This window comes from Euwallacea similis, unplaced genomic scaffold (genome assembly GCF_039881205.1).
Source record: "Euwallacea similis isolate ESF13 unplaced genomic scaffold, ESF131.1 scaffold_67, whole genome shotgun sequence".
Taxonomy (NCBI): domain Eukaryota; kingdom Metazoa; phylum Arthropoda; class Insecta; order Coleoptera; family Curculionidae; genus Euwallacea; species Euwallacea similis.
The window spans coordinates 17,536-43,498 of record NW_027098692.1 but is presented as its reverse complement, the minus strand read 5'-3'; the positions used below and the strand labels follow the sequence as shown (position 1 = coordinate 43,498).

The 25,963-nt window shown below is 32.7% G+C and overlaps 2 protein-coding genes across 12 annotated transcripts; both read right to left on the bottom strand.

Annotated features, from left to right (window-relative positions):
* Positions 1 to 9: 9 nt before the first annotated feature.
* On the bottom strand, positions 10 to 21,193 carry LOC136419077 (uncharacterized). 11 transcript variants are annotated; one of them, XR_010753070.1, is made up of 6 exons: positions 17,381 to 17,608; positions 16,641 to 17,326; positions 15,597 to 15,623; positions 15,137 to 15,182; positions 14,649 to 15,075; positions 10 to 304 (listed from the first exon to the last, which is right to left on the bottom strand). XR_010753070.1 is itself a non-coding variant. In XM_066405248.1 (4 exons), the coding sequence occupies exons 3-4, from the start codon at positions 16,768 to 16,770 to the stop codon at positions 45 to 47; spliced, it is 390 nt and encodes a 129-aa protein (XP_066261345.1). In that variant the 5' UTR covers positions 16,771 to 17,083; positions 17,202 to 17,326; positions 17,381 to 17,608; the 3' UTR covers positions 10 to 44. The 11 variants fall into 11 exon arrangements, 6 of the variants coding, with proteins under 6 accessions (XP_066261345.1, XP_066261348.1, XP_066261347.1 ...); XR_010753068.1 differs by having other exon boundaries at positions 14,649 to 15,182; XR_010753069.1 differs by lacking the exon at positions 15,597 to 15,623.
* A 3,135-nt stretch (positions 21,194 to 24,328) lies between these two features.
* On the bottom strand, positions 24,329 to 24,910 carry LOC136419074 (tigger transposable element-derived protein 1-like). Its single transcript, XM_066405242.1, has one exon. It carries the CDS (start codon positions 24,908 to 24,910, stop codon positions 24,329 to 24,331), a length of 582 nt encoding a protein of 193 aa, XP_066261339.1.
* Between the last annotated feature and the right edge of the window lie 1,053 nt (positions 24,911 to 25,963).

Genomic DNA, 25,963 nt, shown 5'->3' with positions numbered 1-25,963 from the left:
GTACTTCTTTATTAAAAATGGCTTTCACAGTGTTACAAAATCAATTATTTAGAAACATTTTTCAATGATTGTCGTTGTCGTCGGCTACGTTGTTTGTTTGAACCACATTCCGAATTAGAACTACGAATTGTATTTTTTGTATCTCTTCGGTAGTAAGATTTGATTCCCATTGATTTGATGATTTTTTTAATCCACTGAATATTGGAAGTCACTTTCCATTTTTCGTCACTATTTTGACGTCTCTGTAACACATCTTCAAATGACAATGGGGGCAGAGTCCGCAGTAACTTTGGAATGTTCTCGTCTAGAACAGAAATTATTCAATATCATCTCTATTAAGCAAAATGAATTTGTCAATTGTTACAGCAACCACAGAATACAGCACCTCGAGCTACAATATTCACTAATTCGGGGTCCGATAACATTTTTATAATTTTATATCAAAGAAGAAACTGATACTGACGATAACTGCAGTTTCTTCCCTGTTTGACTCCAATTTTTTGTTGCTGAGTTAAGTGCATTTCTCTCTACACGACCCATTCAGGATCAACGTAAAAACCTTGAATGTTTATGACAATGCTCTTCATTATTTTGCTTAGTACTATTATCTTTTGATATAATAGGATAACTATTTAACTATTCACCCAACTTTTCTTACCATCACATGCATTAATAATAATTACTTTTGCAACAGTTAGATATAGCATGCTTCTTTGGTCTAAAATAATCTCACGGGAATCTATCACGATAGGTCATAAACAAATGTCTGTGTCACCACATGCAGCCACTTTAATCATATGAAAAAGCTTAGTGAATCTTCAATAGTTTCATTAACTAGTGCTACCGTATGTTACTCATATCGTTTTCATCACGTTGTGTTTATTAAAGTGTGGATTTATCAATGTATGTAAGTCTTATTATACAGGGTGGTGAATATTTCGATGCTCACCATTGGTATCTTGGAAACCGCAAAAGATACGTAGTTCGTTAAATTAGAGAAAATGTGTCAAACTTAGAGCTTAGTCAATATTCGGAAAGAGTGTTGTTACTTTATTCTTATTTTCCGAGACATTGGGAAAAATCTGAAAAAGGACAAAATTTAATTTTCATAATAAATTTACAACTAAAGATTTTTCGAAAAAATGTTTCATACAAAAATTTTATGCTTTTATGGGCTCTTGACGTGTGTTATTTTCTAAATTGTATACTTGGAATAGTTTCCGAAATAATAACTCCAATTTAATTTCTTTAAATACGGACCTGAATATGTTTTGGCATATTTCGACAGTACTCATTAAGAGCTTTTCAATGATATATCACATGATAACATTTTCTAGCGTTGTTTGGTTTAAAAGAGTCCATTATCAGAGATTTTTATAAATATGAATAGAATTTTATGAGAAATGTGAACATTATCGAATAAATGACAAATTTAAAGCCTTAAAATATTAATAAATTTATAAGTTTAACATGTGTTCAAAAAGTTCACCATTTTCCCCAATACAAAGATTTGCTCGTAAATTAATTTCAACCACTGCTTTTTGTATAGTAGGCCTTGGAATGGTTTCGAAAGCATTTTCAATTTTTTGACGCAAATGATTTGCATTTTCGGTTGGGGTTACATAGACAACGTTTTTCACATAGTCCTACCAAAAATAATCCAAAGGTGTCAGGCAAGGCAATCTTGGTGGCCAACAAACAGTATACGAAGTACCCAGTCACCAATTTGAGAAGCGTTTATCTAAATACTCCTGTACAATGTGAGTGTTATGCGGGGGAGCACCATCTTGATGATACCATTCAAGATTTAAAAGCTTTTGCAAAGGCAACTCATCTAGAATTTCCTCTAAATTCGTTTCCAAAAAAGTCAAATATCCAGGCGTTTATATGCCCTTCAAAGAAAAATGGTCTCAGAACTACATATATCGTCCAAAAGACCAGCCCATACATTTAAAGAATGTCGAATTTGAGGCCTGGTTTCACTTAAAATGTGGAGGTTCTCAGTTGCATAATAATAGCAATTCCTTCTATTAAACATTCCTACGTTAGTGAAAGAAGACCCGTCCGTTCATAAAATTTTTCGGGCAAAATATTGATCTTGCTGAACTTTTTGACGAAATCAACTGCGAAATCTTCTATCATTATCACCTCGATGAAGCATTTGAACGAGTTGGAATTTATAATCACGGTACTTGCGTTTTTTAATAATTTTTCTCACAGTGGAATCATGAATACCGCATTCTTTGGCAATTTGTCGACTGGAAGTTTCTCGATTGATTGCGATTAATGCCAACACATAGATTTAATTTATATTAGCTTGTTTTCGATACGGTCCTCGTAATGTTCTGAATCCATCAGTAAAAGTTAAATTCCTTGAAACTCTAGCAGACATGGTCCGGTGAGGTAGCTGTCTTTCCGGATAGAGATTTTCATAATTTTAAGATGCCAAAACAGAATTTCTACGATTACGAATGTAAACGTCGTACATGCCTTGTTTTTTTTTCAATTAAAAACATGTTTACAAAATATGATAAAGAGGGTACGTAGGTTTCTTTTATGTTTAAAACACAAATGATATAATATCAATATTAACATAGTGCCTGTAATTTATAACAACAACAATAAAAAAAAGAATGTAAATCATTTGCGTCAAAAAATTGAAAATGCTTTCGAAACCATTCCAAGGCCTACTATACAAAAAGCAGTGGTTGAAATTAATTTACGAGCAAATCTTTGTATTGGGGAAAATGGTGGACTTTTTGAACACATGTTAAACTTATACATTTACTAATATTTTAAGGCTTTAAATTTGTCATTTATTCGATAATGTTCACATTTCTCATAAAATTCTATTCATATTTATAAAAAAAACTCTGATTATGGACTCTTTTAAACCAAACAACGCTAGAAAATGTTATCATGTGATATATCGTTGAAAAGTCCTTAATAAGTACTTTCAGAATATGCGAAAATTTATTTAGGTCCGTATAAAAAAAATAAGTTGGGGCCATTATCTCAAAAACTAGGCCAAGTATAAAATTGACACGTCAGGAGCCCATAAAATTGTAAAATTTTTTTTGAAAAATCTTTAGTTTTCTATTTATTACGAGAATTAATTTTTCGCATTTTTCAGATTTTTCCCAATATCTTGAAAAATAAGAACAAATTAGCAACACTGTTTCAGAATATTGACGAAGCCATAAGTTTCACACATTTTTTCTTATTTAACCAACCTCGTATCTTTTGCATTTTCCAAGATACCAATGGTGAGTATCGAAATTTTCACCAGCCTGTATAGTAATATGTTCAAACTGTTTTTCTTACATAGAATAATTTTTAACAATTTTTAGATGGATCTTTCCAAAATCAACAAGTTTGCAAATTTTGTTGAGAAACCTTTAGTGAAAATAAACGAATTAACTCCAAAAAATATATATATATCGAAATTCTGGGGTTAGTTCTAGTAACCTTTAAAGGGTACAGCAGGATAAGCATGGCGAATCGGCCTATGAAAGGGATTTCAAATTTTTTGTATAGAATAGATGTATTCGGTTATAAAAACAATATCTACTTTGACTTTGGGTCGATTTTTTAAAGTGACCTTGAAATATGTCAAAAAGATCGCCTAAGTACCTTTATTAATTTAAACTCAAATATCTCAGGAATCAAAAGAGATACAAAAATGAATCAAAAACCAGTTTATAACTAAGACTCTGAAGAATATTTGTGTATTTTTTTAATAATTTTTAGAAGGTTGCAATATTTTCAAAAATAAAAAAAAAAATTTTAATTGCTATTTTTTCATTTTTTTTTTTTGAGTGACAATCACAAATTTAATATATGTTATAATATGATCCAAACTCTATCTTCTGTAAAAATTTCAATTTTTAAAAAGTGTCGCAACACATTCAAATATATAAAAAACGAAGAGCGCGTCACCAATTATTTGTATTCGTTAATGTTTCGAGTATGAAATAGAAACTAATACAAAATATTACTCTATTTAATAATTTAATCAACTATAGACATTTAGTCTTCATCTGTATTTTCATTAATAACCAACAGAGTCTCAGTTTTTTTTTTAAATGCGATATTTAAAATACGTATTAAAATTATTATTATCCTTCCTATCCGGTTTTTTTATTGTATGACTTTAGTCCGGTGATATAGTATTAAATAGGGAACCGTTTTGTGCAAAATAAACAAAATGATTAAAAATTGAAGTTAGAGATTTTATATTATTAACCGACAATATGCTAAAATAAGTAAACCTTTGTCTTGAATTAGTTTCATTATTTTGAGTTTGGTACGGCTTTGATTTTATTAGACCAACGTTTTTAGCCCTATTATTATTTTGTTTAACTTAGTTTTTTCTGTTAGCTATTAGACCCATGTTCTGCGCTTGTGTATATCCTTCAATCTAGCGATGTGAATAATCATAGCTAACACCACCGAAACCGCAAAAAAACTGTTCAATTTAGGCGAAAATCAGCTGATACTAATTATTGATGGTACCCTCCCTATATTCGGCATCAAAAAAATAGAAATAATTATTATCAAAGAAAATCGTATTCCGGACAAAAAAAACTCATTTATATAAGCCCTTTACTATACGTACAACAAACGGTTTAATAGTGGATTTTGCTGGACCATTTTATGGCACTGAAAACGATGTTTTAATAATGAAAGTGGTTTTAGAAGATCCAGCAGGCATAAGTTCCATTCTGTTACCAGATGATATATTTATTGCTGATTGTGGATTTCAGTATGTCATATAGAATTTAACTTAAAAAGATTTCAAAGTGTTTATACCAACAATGAAAGGTAACCGAACTCAACTAACAACGGAGGAAGCTAATATGTCACGTAAAATCACTAAAGTCAGATGGGTAATCGAAGCTGTGCACGGTATTACTGGTATACCATATAGACCTCTACATCAACAAGTTCACAATGCACTTTTGCCTAAAATGGAAAGATTATGCAAAATTGTTGGTTTTCTGCATAATAAATATAATCAAAGATTAGGTTCAGACGGTGAATTGAATGACATTATAGTGAAATATATAGATAATAGATTAAACATACCTAATACATTGAGTCAAGAAATTTCAGTAGAAAAATGGAATCGCAGAAAATCTAAAGTCAAACAGCTCAATACAAATGACCTTCTTAATTTTCCTCGCTTAAGTGAAGACCAGTTGAAAGTGTTTTTTACTGGCTCATATCAATTTACTGTAGCTGTTTCTTATTTGGCCGAATTAATGGATAATGATAATTTATCAATAAAGTACGTAAAAGAAGCACCTAATATACTAAAAGCAGAAGTTAAATCACGACACATAAGCAGAAAAATTTATCGTATTTACATTGATTATGTTCTAGATGGAACATACTATGAAAATATAAAACGTTATTGCTGCGATTGTCCTAATGGCAACCGTACTGTAGGATGTTGTTCCCATGTGGCGGCCATTATATACTATTTGTCTTATGGACGATATTTATCTCGTATTTTAAGACCAGCCGCAATTTTATCTTCAATTTTTGAAAAAACTAAGACACCAGTGATTATTAATGAGGATGGTGATGAAGACTAATAGTTAATTAAATTACAGAATATAACAATATCCTGTATTAGTTATTAGTTATAATTTATTATTTTTTATTTGTATTTATATAAGTTATTATTAGTTTCTATTTCATACTCGAAACATTAACGAATACAAATAATTGGTGACGCGCTCTTCGTTTTTTATTTATATAAGAATGTGTTGCGACACTTTTTAAAAATTGAAATTTTTACAGAAGATAGAGTTTGGATCATATTATAACATATATTAAATTTGTGATTGTCACTCAAAAAAAAAAATGAAAAAATAGCAATTAAAATTTTTTTTTAATTTTTGAAAATATTGCGACCTTCTAAAAATTATTAAAAAAATACACAAATATTCTTCAGAGTCTTAGTTATAAACTGGTTTATGATCCATTTTTGTATCTCTTTTGATTCCTGAAATATTTGAGTTTAAAGTAATAAAGGTACTTAGGCGATCTTTTTGACATATTTCAAGGTCACTTTGAAAAATCGACCCAAAGTCAAAGTAGATATTGTTTTTATAACCGAATACATCTATTCTACACAAAAAATTTGAAATCCCTTTCATAGGCCGATTCGCCATGCTTATCCTGCTGTACCCTTTGGACCTGTAGTGAAAATGTAACTTGAGGAAAATATAGTATTTTTACCAAAACGAATGACTGAGCCGATGAAAGAAAATTATTAAAAAATTTGAACCAGACCAATATGTTTTTATCTTCAGGAAAATGTAGTCCGTCGAAGGATTAACTCCAACTCCAATATTTAACATTGAATTCGTTTAACTGTAGGTAGTGTAAATACATTAAATTTTCTTTGTGGAAAATTTTCATGTAATTTTCTTATTCACATTTTTAGTTGTTAAACTGTTAAGACCACTCTGAAAACTGTCTCGTTCATAATGAGTGAAACTTCACGGGTTAGTGATGAAACTCTACGCTTATTCCAGCAAATATACTCTATTTTAACTAGGAAGAAGAGCAAAAAAATCAAGTGAATTGGAAAAGCGAAGATGGCTTAAGAACCTCAACAGATCAATTAGATCGCAAACGAAGGTTCTGAAAGAAGCATCCAACGTGGGAGCTTTAAAAAAGATGCATACAAATTTAGAACATTTAAAGCGCATTAGGTTATTATTATTGGGTTGTTCGGAAAGTCGCCACCGATTTTTAGTGAACTTTGAAAATTAAAAGTGGTATAATAATAATCTGGTTTAATTAGTGATATATAAACTATTTTGTTGAATAACGGTTTGCCATCTTTTGGATAGTTGCATAATCCCATTTTCAAAGAAGAATCCCATCTTAGAGTTGAAAAAGTGGTGCAGGTGCTGTATGCAGTCTTCCAAAGGATTAAATGCTTTTCCGTTCAATGAATTTTGCAAAAAGTGGAATAGATGATAGTCCGAAGGTGCCAAGTCGGGACTATATGGTGGGTGCGGTAACATATCCCATCCGAACTCCAACAATTTTTGCCGGGTTACCAAAGACACATGTGGTCTAGCGTTATCCTGGTGAAAAACCACCTCTTTACGATTAGCCAATTCTGGGCGTAATTATTCAATAGCTTACTTTAAGTTATCGAGCTGAGTATAATATCTACCAGAATTGATTGTTTGATTATTCGGCAACAGTTCATAATAAACAATTCCTTTCCAATCCCACTAACAACAAAGCATAACTTTTTTTGAGTGAATATTGATCTTTGGGATGGTGCAAATTAATGACCCCACGAACGTTTTCGCTCTAGTATATTATTGTACAGAACCTATTTATCATCCCCCGTTATAATCCTTTTCAAAAAGGGGTTATTTTCATTGCGTTTTAGCAACAAATCGCCCGTCGAAATACGGTACATCAAATTGCGTTCGCTTAATTCGTGAGGTATCTAAATATCAAGTCGACTAATGAAATTAAACCGCATCAAATGGTTGTGAATAGTGGAATTTGATACTTTGAGTCTCTGTGTTATGGCACGAGTGGTACTACGTGGGTTCTCCGTGATTAACACTTGGATTTGGTCGTCATCAACTGAGGATGGCCTGCCGGAGCGTTGTCAGTCTGCAAGGTTAAATTCACCCCCTCTACATTTCACAAACCATTCACGAACCGTTTGTTCACTTACAGCATCGTATATATACATAAACTACCCATATCTTTTTTGTAGCTTGAACAGCATTCTTTCTTTTGCGGTAGTAGTAAAGCATTAAATGTTGAAAATGTATTTTTTGGATCTCCATTCTCTCACCAATCTCAAATAAACGCAAAAAAAATAAGGTTGATGCAAAATATGTCTACATTTAGTGAATAAAGTTTACTTTTAGAAAATATATAATTTCAAATAATTATAACGGTTAATTAAGCTTAAAGTTTTCATCATTGACAGATGTATCGAAAATTGAATGCGACTTTCCAAAGGCCCCAATATAGTATATTATACATAGAAACCACTTATTTGGAGCAGTTCATACGGATGGTATTAACATTTCCTAAATACTTAAACGTAGACGTGGCGCTAGAGTAAAATGGGAGAATATTAAATTAGCATTTAAAAGTGGGATTATAACAGATATAATTATTAATTTAGTGCATAAAAATGTAAAAACAATTTCATGGATGCGGTTCACATATTTAAATCTCGAATTCCCAATATTTTGAAAAAACATCATTTATTAATTACTTTTTTTTGTGGAGAGTTCGTAATAAAAAAAATGACGAGGAAAAAACAGAATATAAATATTTTAATACGAAAAATTTTGTGATTGACTTTACTACAGATTTATTGTAGTGGTTTCAGGATAATGTATTTACTGAAATTTGAATAAAAATTGAAGACTTTCAAGAAAGAGATAGTGGGTAGACTCTCCGTTAAATAATTAGTCTAGAAATTAACATTAGCAAGTATGAAATAGGTAATAATAGTTCATCATTTATAACTCTTCCGGAAACAATTGCCAAAAAACATACATGTGTCAATACAGGGTTATTCACCCAACCCGTTCATTAGAAATTTACTAGGATCTAAAAGTGATACGAATTTGAAAATTTGGAGTTAAGTTAATTTCGACATATACTTTTTTTTAAATATTTTCAACTTGTTGTCACTTCCGGTTTAACCGGAAATAGCTGTAACTTGCTTATTTCAAATGGAACCCCCAGTATATTATTTTATTTTTAAATTCTACATAATATTTTAAATACATGTTCTGTATAATATTCTATACTTAGTTTTTACCGTTTTTGAGATATTTGACCTTGAATTAAAAACATACCTCTGTAATGACCAACTTTAAAATGCATATCTCCGCAGTTATTAAAGACATAATCTCCATATTTTGCAGAATGTCAATATATAGTCTTAGGTTTACACTTTCACTATTTATATGGCTTAGTATTATATAGGGTGTCAAAAATTCAGCTCCTAACATTTCTATTTTTGAAGTTGCAAAAGTCGGTTTTTTTAAATGGGACTCCCTATAACTTTAAGCAATATCAAGTAGAAAATATAATTCTCTATCGAAATGTATTAGGATTACCTATACCTATTCCAAACCATTTTCAAAATAATTAAGTTTATGTGAAACTAATAGTACATATTCATTCTGGTAAATTTTTGTTCTTCGCGTAGTTGGCCATGGAAAAGAAATAATGACAGTTATTACTTGCATTGTACGTTTTTGTTTTTCGGTGCTGTTAGTAGCAAAATTGAAGTGAAATTTTGAATCAGTTATTATATATAGAATGTTATTATATTCTACAATTTAATCAACTATTAGTCTTCAGCACTATCTTCATTAATAATCACTGGAGTCTTAGTGTTTTCAAAAATTGAAGATAAAATTGCGGTTGGTCTTAAAATACGAGATAAATATCGTCCATAAGACAAATAGTAAAAAATGGCCACCACATGGGAACAACATCTTACAGTACGGTTGTCATTAGGACAATCACAGCAATAACGTCTTATACTTTCATAACATGTTCCATCTGGCACATAATCAATGTAAATACGATAAATTTTTCTGTTTATGTGTCGTGATTTAACTTTTGCTTTTAGTATGTTAGGTGCTTCTTTTACGTAGTTTATTAATAAATTATCATTACCCATCAACTCGGCCAAAATCAAGAAGGTCATTTGTATTGAGCTGGTTGAATTTAGATTTTCTGCGATTCCATTTTTTTACTGAAACTTCTTGACTCAATGTATTAGGCATATTTAATCTATTATCTATATGTATATTGCACTATAATGTCATTCAATTCACCGTCTGAACCTAATCTTTGATTATATTTATTATGCAGAAAACCAACAATTTTGCATAATCTTTCCATTTTAGGCAAAAGTGCATTGTGAACTTGATGATGTAGAAGTCTATATTGTTGACCAATAATACCATGCACAGTTTCGATTACCCATTTGGCTTTAGTGATTTTACGTGACATATTAGCTTCCTCCGTTGTTCCTTCCCGAGGTGTCTCCACCTTGACGTGGTGGGAGGGCTTGAGGGTCCCTGCGACCCCAGGAGCCATGCCGGTGAGTGCAACCGTGTCGGACGGGTCCTAGGAGAGGGACCGGACAAAGAGGAACACAACACGAGGGATGATGAGTGAGCCAAAATGTAATGTACCCCAGGCGGGTGATAGTCCCGCCGCCGGCTCCGACGGGGTGAGAGCCCCGGTGGCCGGCGCTGGCCCCATGGATTCTAGGGGGAGCCAAGCACAGTCAAGATTTGGAATGCTGATGGAAAGGAGACAGTCGGAGCCCTCTATAGGTATAACGGATATACAATGGAGAGGCGGAAAAAAACACAAACACAAACAACTACGGACAAAACAACACAAGACGAACAGACACAAAGAAAGGAAGGAACAGTTATGGAAGGAAAGGAACTTGGGAATAGGGCTGAACCAAAAAAATCAATGCTTCAAAATTTAAGTTATTTTAATACGGATATGAGATGAAATTCGGAAAATGATGTGTGGGCAAAAAAAAGAAAAATTCTGGATACTTCAGTTGGAAAAAATGATGGTGACGCGTACAAAAAAGAGAAAACACGGAAGCATTCATTTTAATGGAAGCCCTAGAGAGGATAAAAACACTTATAGGGGAATTGGGAAACAAGATAGAGAAGAATACACAAAGAGACATCAAAGAAATAAGCAAAAAACTGACGAGACAAGGGGAAGTACTAAACAAAAACATAATAACTAATTGGTTGAGACGACATAAATACGAAAAGACGGACAAAATGATGTTTGACGCGGACGTACAGACGGAAAGGGAAATAGTAAGAGTGGGTACTAGGGATCAGGGAAGTCAAACGGATGGAGAGGAAGAGGTAACTACAGTGACAGGGATACAAAACTACAGGGATTTTAAAAGGGTGGAAGATAAATACTGGCAGAAGGAGACGTACAGGAATACGGAGATTAAGGTGGAAAATCCTCTAGAAACAAAAATGAGAACAGTGAAGGTGGTGCTGGTAGAAAAAGAGGATAAAGAGATGGAAAAGAGTGTGCAGGTTATGTACAGAAAGAGATATCCGGAGTTGATGGAATGTGTGGAGGGATTTGAAGTGATTGAACAAACATATAGTTTTAAGTCGTGGGAAATAGAAGACAAATGGGACAAAAAATAGTTAGGGTTCTACTAACGGAGGACGAGGAGGATCTGTGGGAGAATATGGTGGGACTGAGGAAGGAGACGGAAGGGGAGGAATGGGTGGCCATGCACCATATAGAGGGAATGAAAACGGAAAAACTAAGGAAGATGGCGGAGGCCGTTTTTAGGGAAGGGGAAACGAAGGTGATGATATACACAACAAAACAAAGGGAAGAAAAAGAAAAACGAATGGAAGAAAAGGAGGAAAATAAAGAGGTGAAGGAGGAAAAAATAAAAAATTATACGCTTTAATAGTGGATCAGAGGCCAGGAATTCATTTGGAGGATACAATATTCAAAATTAAAGAATCAATAAGAAATAAAACAGCAAATAAAGAAATACAAGGAATAAGAACAACTATAGATAGAAAAATTCTGGTGACAATGGGAAGGGAAGAGGAAGGAGCCAGGGAAATAAAAAATGCGATACAAAATGGAGTAATAACAAAAGTGAAAATAGTGGGACCGAATGTTAAAAGGGAAATAATACATATAAGGGGCACGAAGGCGACTACGACAAGAAGTGAGGTACAGTAGGCGATAAAGGAAAGAATTGAGGGACCGAGGGAAGAGGAATATTCACTGGGAGACATGAGAAGTAACAGGAATAACACACAGGCGATTACTGTAGTAATGAAAGAAAAAAAGACACAAATATTTGTTAGGGCTTGTGTAGAGGACAGAATATCCGATAATTAATTTAATTTATTAGTTCGATAAGTTGTGTTCTTCATAAGCCTAGTATTAAATCTGTGACTAGTATGTAAGGAACCCATGTGCTACACCTATGAACATTACTCGTTTCTCGTGCCACTTTGCCCGTATGACCAGATGTTGGTCCGTATTTCGTTTGATCTTAGACTAACTATGTAATAAAACTCCTCGCCGACCTTTTGTGCGTACTAGAATTTAGACACGTTCTCGATTCTGGTCATAACCGCCCTCCAATAAAACCCAATTATATTGTTAAAGTTAGGCAAGTTACAAGGACAAATCTAGAAGAAGTGCCGATGATGACCTCTTAGTGTCTGGTACGCCTATGTACGCTTACCATTAACTTTAATATTTAAGATTTTGCAAGAAGAAAAATCGCTTTCTTCTTGTGCGTCTCCGTCGACTCTTAACTCCGTACTTTGCACGTTACTCGTACGCGATTACTTTTCTCACGGTTCCTATACACGGTTAATTAGTACACTAGTTAACTTGTCACGAAAAGTTGTTATTTCTTTGCTAAATTACTCGAAATTTTTGGTGAACAATAAACCTTCGTTATTGTTGAAAAGGGTTTTTGTTTTCTTCATTTGCACGAACACGGTGTCTCTGAGACCGCGAACTCAGGGTGGTCCTTCGCAAGCATCCAGTCCATTGCTTACTAGACGTATCAAGAATTAGGCCATATTTAATCAACATCTTGGTACCACGATTCACGAATAAACAATATTAATGAGGGATCCATACTTGAGGGTGGGATATGTCAGGTGCAGAATGGAAAAGAGACTGGAGGTTGAGAGGTGTTTTAGGTGTTGGGGCCTCGACCGTGTAGCTAAAAATTGTAAGGGGAAGGACCGATCAAAATGCTGCTTTACATGCGGGGAAGAGGGGTACAAACAGCAGGATTGTAGGGAGGAAGAAAAGTGTAATGTAATGTATTTGTAATGTAAGGGGACATAGGACTGGGAGAGGGAAATGTGAGGTGTTTAGGAAGGCCCTCTCGGTGGCACGAGGGAAGGAAAGGAGAGGAGGATGGGAGAGGACGCAATCCCAAGAGGGAAAAGCGTTAAGAAAGGAGTAAGGATCCCCCCCTGAAGTAATGCCGGGAGGTGGTTCCGGGGGGGATTAAGGGTGAAGAGGGGAGGTTTTTAGTGGGTAAGCGCCCTCCCTTCAGGGGGGTGAATCCCACATAACCCGGTCGCCAGAACACCAGGCCGGGTACCTATGAAGGTTTTCCTTCCCTATACAAAAAAAAAGAAGCTTTCTCCGTTGTTAGTTGAGTTCGGTTACCTTTCATGGCTGGTATAAATACTTTGAAATCTTTTTAAGTTAAATTCTATATGACATACCGAAATCCACGATCAGCAATAAATATATCATCTGGTAACAGAATGGAACTTATGCCTGCTGGATTTTCTAAAACCACTTTCATTATTGAAACATCGTTTTCAGTGCCATAGAATGGTCCAGCAAAATCTACTACTAAACCGTTTGTTGTACGTATAGTAAAGGGCTTACATAAATTAGTTTTTTTTTGTCCGGAATACGATTTTCTTTGATAATAATTATTTCTACTTTTTTGATACCGAATATATGTATCGTCAATAATTAGTATCAGCTGATTTTCGTCTAAATTGAACAGTTTTTTTGCGGTTTCGGTGGTGTTAGCCATGATCATTCACATCGCCAGATTGAAGGATATACACAAACGCGGAACATGGGTCTAATAGGTAACAAAAAAACTAAGTTAAACTGAATAATAATAGGACTAAAAAGTTGGTCTAATAAAACCCAAGCCGTATCAAACTCAAACTAATGAAACTAATTCCAGACAAAGGTTTGCTTATTTTAGCATATCGTTGGTTAATAATATAAAATCTCTAACTTAAATTTTTAATCATTTTGTTTATTTTGCATCAAACGGTTCCCTATTTAATACTATATCACCGGAACAAAGTCATACAATACAAAAAATTGAATAGGAAGGATAATAATAATTTAACACGTATTTTAAATATTACATTAAAAAAAAAACTAAGACTCCGGTGGTTATTAATGAAAATAGTGATGAAGACTAAATGTCTATAGTTGATTAAATTGTTAAATAGAATTATATTTTGTATTAGTTTCTATTTTATACTCGAAACATTAACGAATACAAATAATTAGTGACGCGCTCTTCGTTTTTTATATATTTGAATGCGTTGCGACACTTTTTAAAAATTAAAATTTTTGCAGGAGATAGAATTTAAACAATATTATAACATGTTAAATTTGTGATTATCACTCAAAAACCAAAATGAAAAAATAGCATTTAAAAAGTTTTTTTTAAGTTTTTAAAAATATTGCGACTGTTGGAATTTCCCAACATAAAACGGTTGGAAACCATTGGGCCTCCAATCATTGTTGCGCCCTAATAAAATAGACATCCTCGAGCCACCGTTACGTGCCGAATTAAGATGGGAGCTATGGTATACGTTTCGCCCATCTGGTTCTTTGCGGCTTGGGGTTGTAGCCCAGAATTGGAACCACATAGACCTCCAATAAATCTACCCGGAATTCCCTGTAATAACCATTAGGAATTCCCTGGTATAAATATTGCACGAATCGGCACCCAGATTAGAGGGTGGCGGCATTGGTATAATTTCGAATAGGTTTTAAAGTAGCATTTCTCTCACCTGTTCTTGCAGCCTTAAGAAGTGGGAAAGTTGGCAGACTCCTCCAGGGCGAGAATTGGTAGTTAGTACGATCAAAGACCTCAAAGAGTGCAATTGGACTCCCGATTGAGAAAAGTATTTCAAGCTTTCTATCTCTCTTTCTCTCTCTCGCTACTTAGTAGTTACTCTCATAACTCAGGGTCTATTGGTCACTGCTCAATCACTCCAAACTCTATACGCGTACACTAAAGCAAACAGCTCTAGCAATATTTCGCGTATCCTCAATCTAGTCCTCAGATCTCGCGTACACGGTGCCTTCGACTGTATCCGCGATTGTGAATTTATACAAAGTAGTAGTGTATTAAGTGATTAATTGTGCGGCAGTGTTTTTGTGAACTGGAAAACCCATAAACTTTACTTCCTTTAAATGACGGCAGACCGTCTAGTCCTTCGAAAAAACCCAACCAGCATAAATGGATTACTCCGTGGGTATCGATTGAGGTACTCACTACTGTTAGACAGACTTTAAGAAGCCCTGGCCTAAACAGCGACTCTCTAAAAATTATAAAAAAATACATCAATATTTTTTAGAGTATCAGCCATAAACTGGTTTTTTAATCATTTTTGTATCTCTTTTAGTTCCTGAGATATTTGAGTTTAAAGTAATAAAGGTACTTAAGCAATCTTTTTGGCATATTTCAAGGTCACTTTGAAAAATCGACCCAAAGTCAAAGTAAATGTTGTTTTTATAACCAAATACATCTATTTTACACAAAAAATTTGAATCCCTTTTATAGGCCGATTTGCCATACTTATCCTGCTGTACCCTTTGAAAAACTTAATAACATATCTATAAATATTTATATGCTTGAATTGCATGAGACTGGATTAATAACAGTTCCTGCAAAATTGACACAAAAAAACTGAATAGGCATGTTAATTTATTATTAATTCACAATTTTTACTCACCAAAAATTAACGATTGTAAACTAGTTCCTGAAAATAACGTTAATATTGAAACTAAATATCACTTTTGTTGAATAAAAAATCTTTCGCGTCTCATATCTAACCAAGTGAGCAAACGCAATGGTAAAATTTATGTATGTGACACATGTTTAAATTATTTTTTAAACGAACAATTGCTAAATCAACATTCTAGTTTATGTGAAAAGAAAAATATTTGCCATATGTTATTTTCCACTAATTACACTCATGTTGAATTTAAAAATTATGTTTTCAAACAGAGAGCTCCTTTTATAATATATGCAGGTTTTGAGTCAATTTTAGAAAAAATTTCTACTGCGGAAAATAATAAAACTGGACCTTATCAAGATCTTAGAGAGAGAAAGCTAAATGGGACGTAAAACAATATGCGACCAACTGATGATGACAATATCACAATTCATTCAAATATATCAAGTCTCATTGTAGGAATTCCTATATCTGATAGTGCAGTAATTTCCGACGAAATCAAATTATTATTTCTTCAGTTCTGCACTCCTCAGTGAATCCAAAAATCACTATTTTATTTGGAAGGAAAAGACGTATCAAAATACAAATATCAGAAAATAATTTTGAAAAGGATATAATAAAATTTATCAACGATTATATCATACCAGACACCCAATTTCATATTTATTTCGAAAATTCAGACATATATGAATCATTTTCTATGAGCATTCAATTCAATATTTCAAATGGCCATCAATAAAATTTATTAGATGTATGAAAAGGTTAATCAATGTAACCGATAAAAATAGTATTAAGGAAATTATTCAAAATTACCATGAAGATGATGAAACCTATCAATGAATCAAACAAAAATATTATTGGATAAATTGCTAAAATTCAATTCAACCATTTATCAACGAATGTGAGAGAGAGACTTTTAACATTCGCACTGTATGTACAAATTTTTAAATATAGAAAACATTTTAAAAGTTCATTGACATCAAGTTACTTTATACTTTTTCATAACAATTAAAGTAACATCAATAAATACAAAATCTGTACCTTGGTAGTTTTGTGGTGGGGGATATCCTTGCTTGGGTATAATGTGGTGGTACATGCGATAGTGAACCATTAAGAGGAGCATGACTAGGGTATCCACCATATTATTGTTAATAACAATATATAATTTCATAAGTTAATTATGATATTGTGGACCTTCCAGAATCGGCCGAATTGCTGGAAATATTGCTACATAACGAACAAAACATAAGCATACTTACATAAATATATGTGAGCTTTCATAAAGAAAGCCATATGGGGTTACTTATCAACTTGTTTAATGTAAATGCAAAAAACATGTTGTCCCATAATATTGTAACTTATCCTTGGACATGTGCGGAATGTCACAGGCACCTACTGGTGCCCCATTGTAAATTAGAAATGGACTAAACTTGTACTAGTCAAAATGGATCATTCGTGGTAAAGATAAAGGTCTATCATCTCGCCTAAAAACATATGGAGGTGCGAATAAGACGATTAAGGGATGTAAGCATGGGAAGAATGTGGAAGGTATGGTGACAGGCTTTTTGGAAGAAAAGCAGATGCACCCGGAGTGACCCTTACGCATCAAAAAGGGATTCATTCGATTCCCGATTCTAGAGAAATAAAGAAGTACCGCCTAAACTTGTGTTTTTGTTTCTCTACGAGTTAGGGAACTTCTGACATATATATGTATTTTCTCACCTAAACTGTAAAAATGCTTCTAATACTGCCACGAAATTCTATTTTTCTACCTGACTTACAAACTGTAATGTTATGGTCTCCTGTCCATCATAGAATGAATAGTTCTACAATCAGTGTGGTTTCATTTTCATCATCTGGTTCACTTTTATCAAACGCCGTATCAACTACCTACTTATTGGTTTTTATCATTGGTTTAATACGTACTAACCTATTCCAAGTCTCGCCTGCTGTTTGTCACTCTGTTATCTTATCTCGTCCAAATAATAACAAGACTAGAGAGGCGCAGTTGTATGTATAAATAGTTGCATGCAGGATTATACAGGGCCTTCATTAATGATTACCCACCGCGTGGCCAAAAATTTAGGCAACCTACCATGCATTGGTTGGTTAGACTGTTCAGTTCTATAAAAATAAATCCACTAAATAAAATCAGCTGGCAAAATTTGTCACGGGTGGCGTGAAGGGTAGGAAATAAGGAAATAATTAAATCTCTAATATTATGGTTATGTTCCGGGGAAGTGTACTTTTATTGGAAAATATTTATTTACTTATGAAATTACGATTTGCCAATAAGGTCAGTGGTAAAATAAGCTATTGCCTCGTGACGTGACGCATTAAAGTTAGATTAAACAGTGGTCAAGTCAAAAAAGTGCACAATTTCATCAAAAATTAAATGGACAAAAGATGCAACGCTTCAAGACCCGTTGGAAATGAAGAGAAACTAACTGCCTTTTTAAGGTAAGTCATTTTAATATGTAATGTACTCATTTTTATTATTCAAATTAATGTGAAGTTAAACAATTTATATAGGTGATCAGATTATGTGAGCCATTAGTTTATTGTTCCTCAAGGACATTAATGGAGCTTAACAGTGAATTATCCGAGTAATAGAAGATCATTTTCTGTGGGTCTTAAATTTTCCAATAATTTATTTCTCTCTTCAACTCTTAATTTAGCCTTTTCTTTATGTTTTGTCCATAATCTGTTTTAACAGAACAGCCACATATTTTTCTTAACTTTTTTAGCCAACTTTAGAGTTGCACTTGTCGCGGATGTAACTCATGTCACAGGTAATAGTTCAGGAAGTTTTTGTGGTTACAATTCATCCTCTATGTTTTCATTTTGCTCCTGCATATTGAATTCTAAAATATCTTTATCTATGTCTACAGATCTGACATTATTTTTTCAAATTTCCATACTTTGATACTTTGAGCCGGCATTCTATTTTTAACAAATATTTGTTTTCTTCTGATTGCATCTGTTAATGAATGGCAATTTTTGAGTCTTTATTAAGTCATAAAATCACATAGAAAATGATTTGATCGACCTTGTAAGTGAAAAGAAAATGTATAAAAGTATTACTTTTTCATTCTTACAGAATCGTCCACAAAATATCATAATCATTATTAACCACGAATGATCGTTTATTACAGATTCTTGGCTACAGGAGACACTTACAGAAGTATTGCATACAGCTATAGAATGGTATGGTCCATTACAATCAAACTAAAGCTGACCTAAAACAAAATGTTGTTTTCCTGAAATAAGGAATGAAGTGAATGAAACATCTAATACGTTAAATCTACATTATAATAAATGCTGAAAATATCTACCGTTGTTATTTAAACACACATTTACTTGTCTTTTTAAATTTTCAAACATGTCTTTGAGTTGTTCCTGTGACACGTTATTTCTTTTCCTAGTGATTGCCTCTTTCAATTCATCAAGAGTATAGAGTCTTTTTTTGAAAATTTTGTTTTTTAAATACCAGAACAAAAAACAATCAAGTGGAGTCAAATCGGGGGACTTTGGGAGCCACAGTTCTCAACTATTGACTCTTTTGCTATAAAACTCTTCAATAAACATTAAATTTTTTTTTTACAGAATGAACAGTAGCTTCGTCCTATTGGAAATATCCAGTTTGTACTTTGTCATCATAGACTTCATTTAAGAAAGTCTGTAAAATATTCTCTTAGTATCTTTCAGCATTTAAAGGGTCTTAAAAAAAATTGGGCCAATAATACGCCCCCTGAACATGGCTACCCAAACACCAATTTTTAATGGGTGCAAACTTGTTTCCAGAAATTGATGAGGATTTTCTGTTGTTCAAGTCCTATAATTTTTGCTATTCACATATCTTGATAAGTGAAACCATGCTACATCAGAGAAAAACATCAATTTGAGAAGTTCAGGTTATTAAAAATTATTAAAAGTTCCATTGAACTGCTTGCAATACCTAACTCATTAGTCATAATTAATTGGGAATAATTGTTGGACAACTATTACTTTATACAGGTGCATCTTTAGTTTTTTTTAGTGCTTTATGGTAAGTTTCGACTGAAAGGCCTACAGAACAATGTTACGTTTGATTAAGCTCGAAACTAACTTTAAATTTAACAAATGTACCAGTTTGATTGGATAATCTTGATACTGATTTGTTGGGGCTTTAGTTCATTCTTTCCTGAACTTCATCCAAAACTACACCTGTAAGACTTAGTTTGCCAATAGATTTTCCTTTGTAAATGCAGCCTTTTGTTTTAAATCGTTCAACAACCCTTGTTTTATGTTTCACAAAACTATAATAATCGCAAATCTGCTTCGAGAAACTTCATAACATATTGTTGTAAGCAGAATTGCAAAGAATTGGTCCATGATCCGTCATCATTGAGATTCTCACTACAAAAATATGTTATTAAAATGAACGTATCTGGTTCCAAAGTGAAGCCTATTTTTTTAAGTCTTTACAAAAACTGTTTCTGATAAATAAGAGAAAACAATAGGAAGAAAATATTTCGAAAAAGCAAAAAAACCGGGAAATTGCAGAAATCCAGTCAATGAACGAACTTCGCTGTACTCGTTTATGTTTAAATTTAAAGGTTCCACTACACTATCACAGACTTGGCGTAAATTATTGCGCATAATTTCCGTCGAACCAATTAGGGGATCAGCGCGTAACGCGATTGTTGTGTATTCAACTCAAAACATCATAGATGTAAACCGCATCTTAAATCATAGTAACCAATAGCTGATTAGAAAAATTGCTAAAAATCAATGCAACAAACTCAAAATAATAAAATTTGACCTTGAAAGATACGTGGCGAATAATAATTTATGAAGGCTCTATATAAAATGTACTTTTTTGGTACAGCAATTTATAAAAACATCCAATAAACAAGTCAAATAGCTCATTTCGGAGCACCTGTAAAATAATTTATCTTTATACATTTTACGAGTTTCGATGCGAGCAATTTAGTGAATCTGCACAGTTTGCCATCTAAATTGTTACCTAAGTACCAAGTAGGACTGGCCGTGCCGATTAAATAGTCCCCTACGCATGTCACATAATATCATGTGAAAGATAAAACTATATCTGTGCGACCTTTTCTAGAAATTGGCCTGTCAGCTTTGCGCAGAGGAATCTTTTATCACCACTTTGACGATCACATTCACACAATTAATTTCGGAGGTTCTTTTCGTTTCGTCTTCGGAAGGAGAGGGTGGTGAGTATTAAATATTTTTAATAATTAGTAGTTAAACTTGTTATTAAAAAAGTAGTAGTACTTTAATAGTTAAAGTGTTTTCATAAATATTTATTGCAATGAATTGAGAAAATATCGTAATTAATATTCTTACATTAATTTCTAAGGACGATCAAGGTTTTTTGGATATTTCAAGATACAAGTTAAGAAAAAACTTGTAAGTGTTGACTAACATAAGTATGGCATGATATAATATCTCTATAAAACCTACAAGTACTCACTGTAGACGGCAGAATTCAACTGCATTTCTGAAAGTTACGGGTTTAAATGGAATCCTACACATGGATGATTTTTTTAGTTGCAGCACCTTGTCTTCGCAATGGAACCTTAAAACCTTCCATGATTCCTTAAATTCTCTCTTATTTGGATATAAATTAGCAAGAAATATTATATTTTAAGTACGTTTAATTTTTATCTTTCAGAATTCTTTGGCAATATTTTAGTTTAATATGGGTAAATTCTTTCCTCAAAATAAAGTAAAAATAGATAAACTTTCCCGATCCAAATAACAACTTGTTTTTGTCCCAGAAGCGAAATCTGATCTTCATCTTTAGTGGAATCAATAATTTTTTTTCCATTCAGAATTTATAAAGGTGAAAATCGTGATTTTAAGAAATTTATTAATTGATAGTTGAAAGTTATTTTATTATTAGCTGGGATCATCTACCTGTTTCAGCGATATAAATACATCTTAACGAACTACAAAACTTTTTAAATATAAAATTTGATGGTGACAGATTATACTCACTAATCATTGCCAGTTTAGGGATTAATAATGGTAAGTTAGGGGAAATCTTTAAAATCGAAAAAAAAAACAATTTGTCAAATTGTATGTTAATTGTGATTAGAATCTCTATATACCGTCACTGTAGGCAATTTAAACTGTCAAATCAAATCGAGGGTTGTTTGGTGTTTTCTGTTTACTCTTTTCCAAATGCCTTTTCCTGAAATTTATGGCTGATTTTTGGATGTTTTTATACTTCGTGATTAGTTTGTATTGAGCACAAGTCAAGTAAGTAATTAAAAAATATCCGACATTTGTTTTTCCACCCAATATTGAGTTACTAGTAATAGACAGAGTTTATACCGTGTGTCCTAAAAAATTTCAGATCAAGTGGCGACGGAATTATTTGACAGCGAATTGCGTATGTCTTTGATATGTTCTGCATAATCTCGAAAATACATGAAGAAATATAAACCTACTTAAAATCGCACTAAAATACTACTCTATTTACTATTATTGAATTATTAGTTGGTTTTTATTAAAAATAGTCTTTTCCAAGAGTCCACGGACTTGTGTGTTGCTTAATTATAGTGTTCTGGGTGCTAAAAATGATTACGCAGAACATATTAAAGACATACAGATTCGCTGTCAAATAATTCTATGGCCTACTTGATCTGAAATTTTTTAAGACACACGGTACTATATTAGTTCATGCTGTAGTTAAACTATGCAGCTGGATGCTGGATACTGTTACAAAACTTTTTGGCTTGAATATAGAAATTTCTTTTACCACTCGAAATAAACTATTTCCATTTGTATAAAACTTCTTGTGGCAAAAGTATTACGCTTTATCGGTCTTCCTTCTACGATGAGTAATTCCTAAATTATTATTTAAGCAAGAAAAATCTAAATTGAAATATGTAACTTGAACTGTAGAAAAAATATGCTGAAATTCCTTATGGAGTAAATTTAGTCAGAGACAAAACATGGCAGAAGCAGAATGTCTTACGGATGTTAAGAGATTTTATGAAATTTTATTAGATAACAAACTTTATAATATACACATAAATGAATCAAATGAAAATATGTTATAAACTGATTATAAGTATAAAGATTGCTATGTAGAAAATGATTTTAATACCAATACATTCATAGCTGTTTTTACAACTGCAAGTGCAAGACTAAGATTGTATGAAATGTTAGACATATTAGGAGAAAGTGTAGCATATTATGATATAAGTATATAAATAGCATTGCGTACATAGATAATGATAAAAACACTGTTAAAACAGGATGTCTATTGGGTGATTGACCCGATGAATTAGGTAAGGAAATATGGGGTGTTGACTGGATATCAATAGGTACAAAGAGTTATTGTTAAGACTAATACAGGTGAAATTGTTTGTAAACTAAAAGGGTTTACATTAAACTATGAAACGTTCAAAAAGATTAATTCCGATACAATAAATAATATTTTAGAAAACCAAAATAATAAAATCAATACACCATATCATCGAGTTACCAGTAATACTAATATTTATTTAAGAACTTTTAAATAAAATAGAAACAAAAGAATTTGGTTTTGTTTATGACAAGAGAGTTATTTTCGAAAACTTTGATACATTACCGTTTGGATATTAATTAGATGAAAATGAGTATGATATAAATTGGAAAATCAAAAATATTCAGGAAAGTGTGCGAGACATTAGTCCAAGAGATTTCAATCGAGTAGTCCAGAAATTTGTCACATTATCATTTTATATTTTTTCTGTTCGTTTTTTCACATTGACATCTGTTTGTTCTTTCTTTAAACTCTAAATCGATAAGGAATGAACCCGGCAATGCGAAAAAGTCGCAATGCCTTGAAATTCAGCCCAGTTTCATAAGGCAAATTTTAGCTTTTTTAAAAATACATTAAAAATGGACCGAAATGCCTGAATCAAATAATAAAACTAATTAATCATTTTTAAATATCCATTTGATTTTAGTACTTTCAATATTTACTGTCCGAATTTAAGTACAGTAAGACCTCGTTTAGTGCGGTAGATGTGTTCCTGAAAATAGGAGCGCTAAACGACAGCGTTATATGAAGTCATTTTAACACATTGTAAACAAGAAAACGGGAATATACGACCAAAAATAAACAAATTTTACTTTAATTTTAAACTTTAATACTAGTAATTTGCATTTTATATAATGTTTTATATAACACAAACATTTGCACAAATATATGATAAAGTTTATATTTGCAATGAAGGTCCTGGCGCGTTTGTTATTGTTGATTTTTTGGCGAAGAAATCGTCTAGAGTCATTTGTCGCTTTCTTTTTCTTTCATTAAGCAAATGTCGGTAGCAGGCGATCGTATCCAAAACTCCTCTTCTTGCTTTTGCACTCCTGTCAAAATTTAGGTCATTCGCTACAATTTTATCTACTATTTCGGTTATCGTTTCCAAACTTTTTTTAAGAAAATCTGTAGTAATTTCTTTTGGTTCATCGTTTTCAGAACCACTGTTTTCGCCTTCTTCAATTCCTTGTTCTGCCAGTTTCTGAAGGTCATCGTTGGTAAGGCCTACACCAGAAACCTGCAGTAGCTCCTTAATATCTTGCTCATCTACATCTCCTAGTCTTGCTATTTTGACTAGATTGACAATTTGACCAACCATAGGCTCTTCTCGTTGATAATCCTGGGATATCTCCGACCATATCTTCTTCCACATTCCATTCATGCACTTCTTAGTTAATTCTTACCAAGTTACGTCGATATTGCCTATGGCATCCAGGATGTTATATTTTTCCCAAAATTGCAAAATTGTTTCTTTATCTCCATCTTCTGTTTTATCAATAAGTTGTTGAAATGTACGACGAAGATAATGCAGCTTAAAATTTGCAATAACTCCCTGGGCCATTGGCTGAATTAACGATGTAGTGTTGGGTGATAGGAAAATTATTTCCACCGAGACACGAGTTTTTAAGTCCGATAGGTTGATGGGATGACTTGGTGCGTTATCTAGAAGTAATAAAGCTTTTGGTTCAAAATTATTTAGTTCACAGTAACGTTTTACAAATGGACAAAAATGTGTGGTAAACCAATTTTGAAAAATGTCTCTTGTGATCCAAGATTTTTTATTGAATTCCCAAATGATAGGTAGACTATATTTTAGAACTCCTTTCATGGCCCTTGCGGTTTGGGCATAATACACAAGTAGAGGTTTTAATTTTAAATCGCTATTGGCGTTACCACCCAGAAAAAAGGTGAAACGGTCTTTTGCAGCTTTGAAACCCGGTGCTCGTTTTTCTTCTCGCGATATAAATGTGCGCTTTGGCATTCTCTTCCAAAAAAGTCCTGTTTCATCCACGTTAAAAACCAATTATGGTGAATAATTTCCCCTTTCAATTATGAATTTTAACGATGCAGGAAAAATTGAAGTGGCAGTAGTATCTGCACTCGCTGCTTCTCCGGTGATTCGAATGTTGTGGAGGTTTCTTCTTTTTTTTAAATTATCGAACCAACCTCGGATAGCTGTAAAATTTTCACTTGTATCTTCTCTTTCATTTTGAATGTGATTAAAAATATTTATGGCCTTTTGCATGATTATTTTTTGACTTAACGGCATGTTGCGTTCCATTTCATCATCAATCCAAATGCAAAGACGTTTTTCCATTTCTTCTAAAATATTGCTTCTTGATCGAGTTATCTTTGCTGCACTAGACGATGTGTGGGCAGTTGCTGACAACTTAATTTTGTCTTTGTTTTTTAAAATGTTTCTTATTGTAGAAGTAGACTTTAGTTGTTGGACAGGCTCTCCAATAATTGAAAAGTAAATACTTTTAAGCTCAGTTATTAGATATGAATCATGCCGTTTTATTGAGGCTAAATCCGATAAAACTTATACAATTGAGTAATATTTAATGTGTACACTTTCAGAATTGAGCAATATAAAGTTCTATATTAATAAAAAAATATGTGTTATTGTTATTAAACAATGTAAGGTTTCTAAACAACTACTTATCGGTAATTAAGGAATTTTTACATGGCAAAAATATACTGACTAATACGCATTACTAATGAGAATTTAGCGGGAAATCTTGAATCGGTATGAAAGATGATACAACGACGGTGACATTTGTCAACGAAAAACCGCATCGACTTCTAAACTATTCTTGTAATAACGTATTTTATTCAGTCTCTCCAATAACTGTATGATGTCCAATTACGATATGGTTTACCTAGCTCTAGCAGGTTTCTTTCGTTTTCGCTGACAAGTATTTGACGGTACATCTTTGTTAAGTCGCCAATTAAAACAAAATTATGTTTTCTGAAGCGTAACAATATCGAAAATAGATCGTCTTGTATGGTAAGTCCAACCTTTAAAACATCA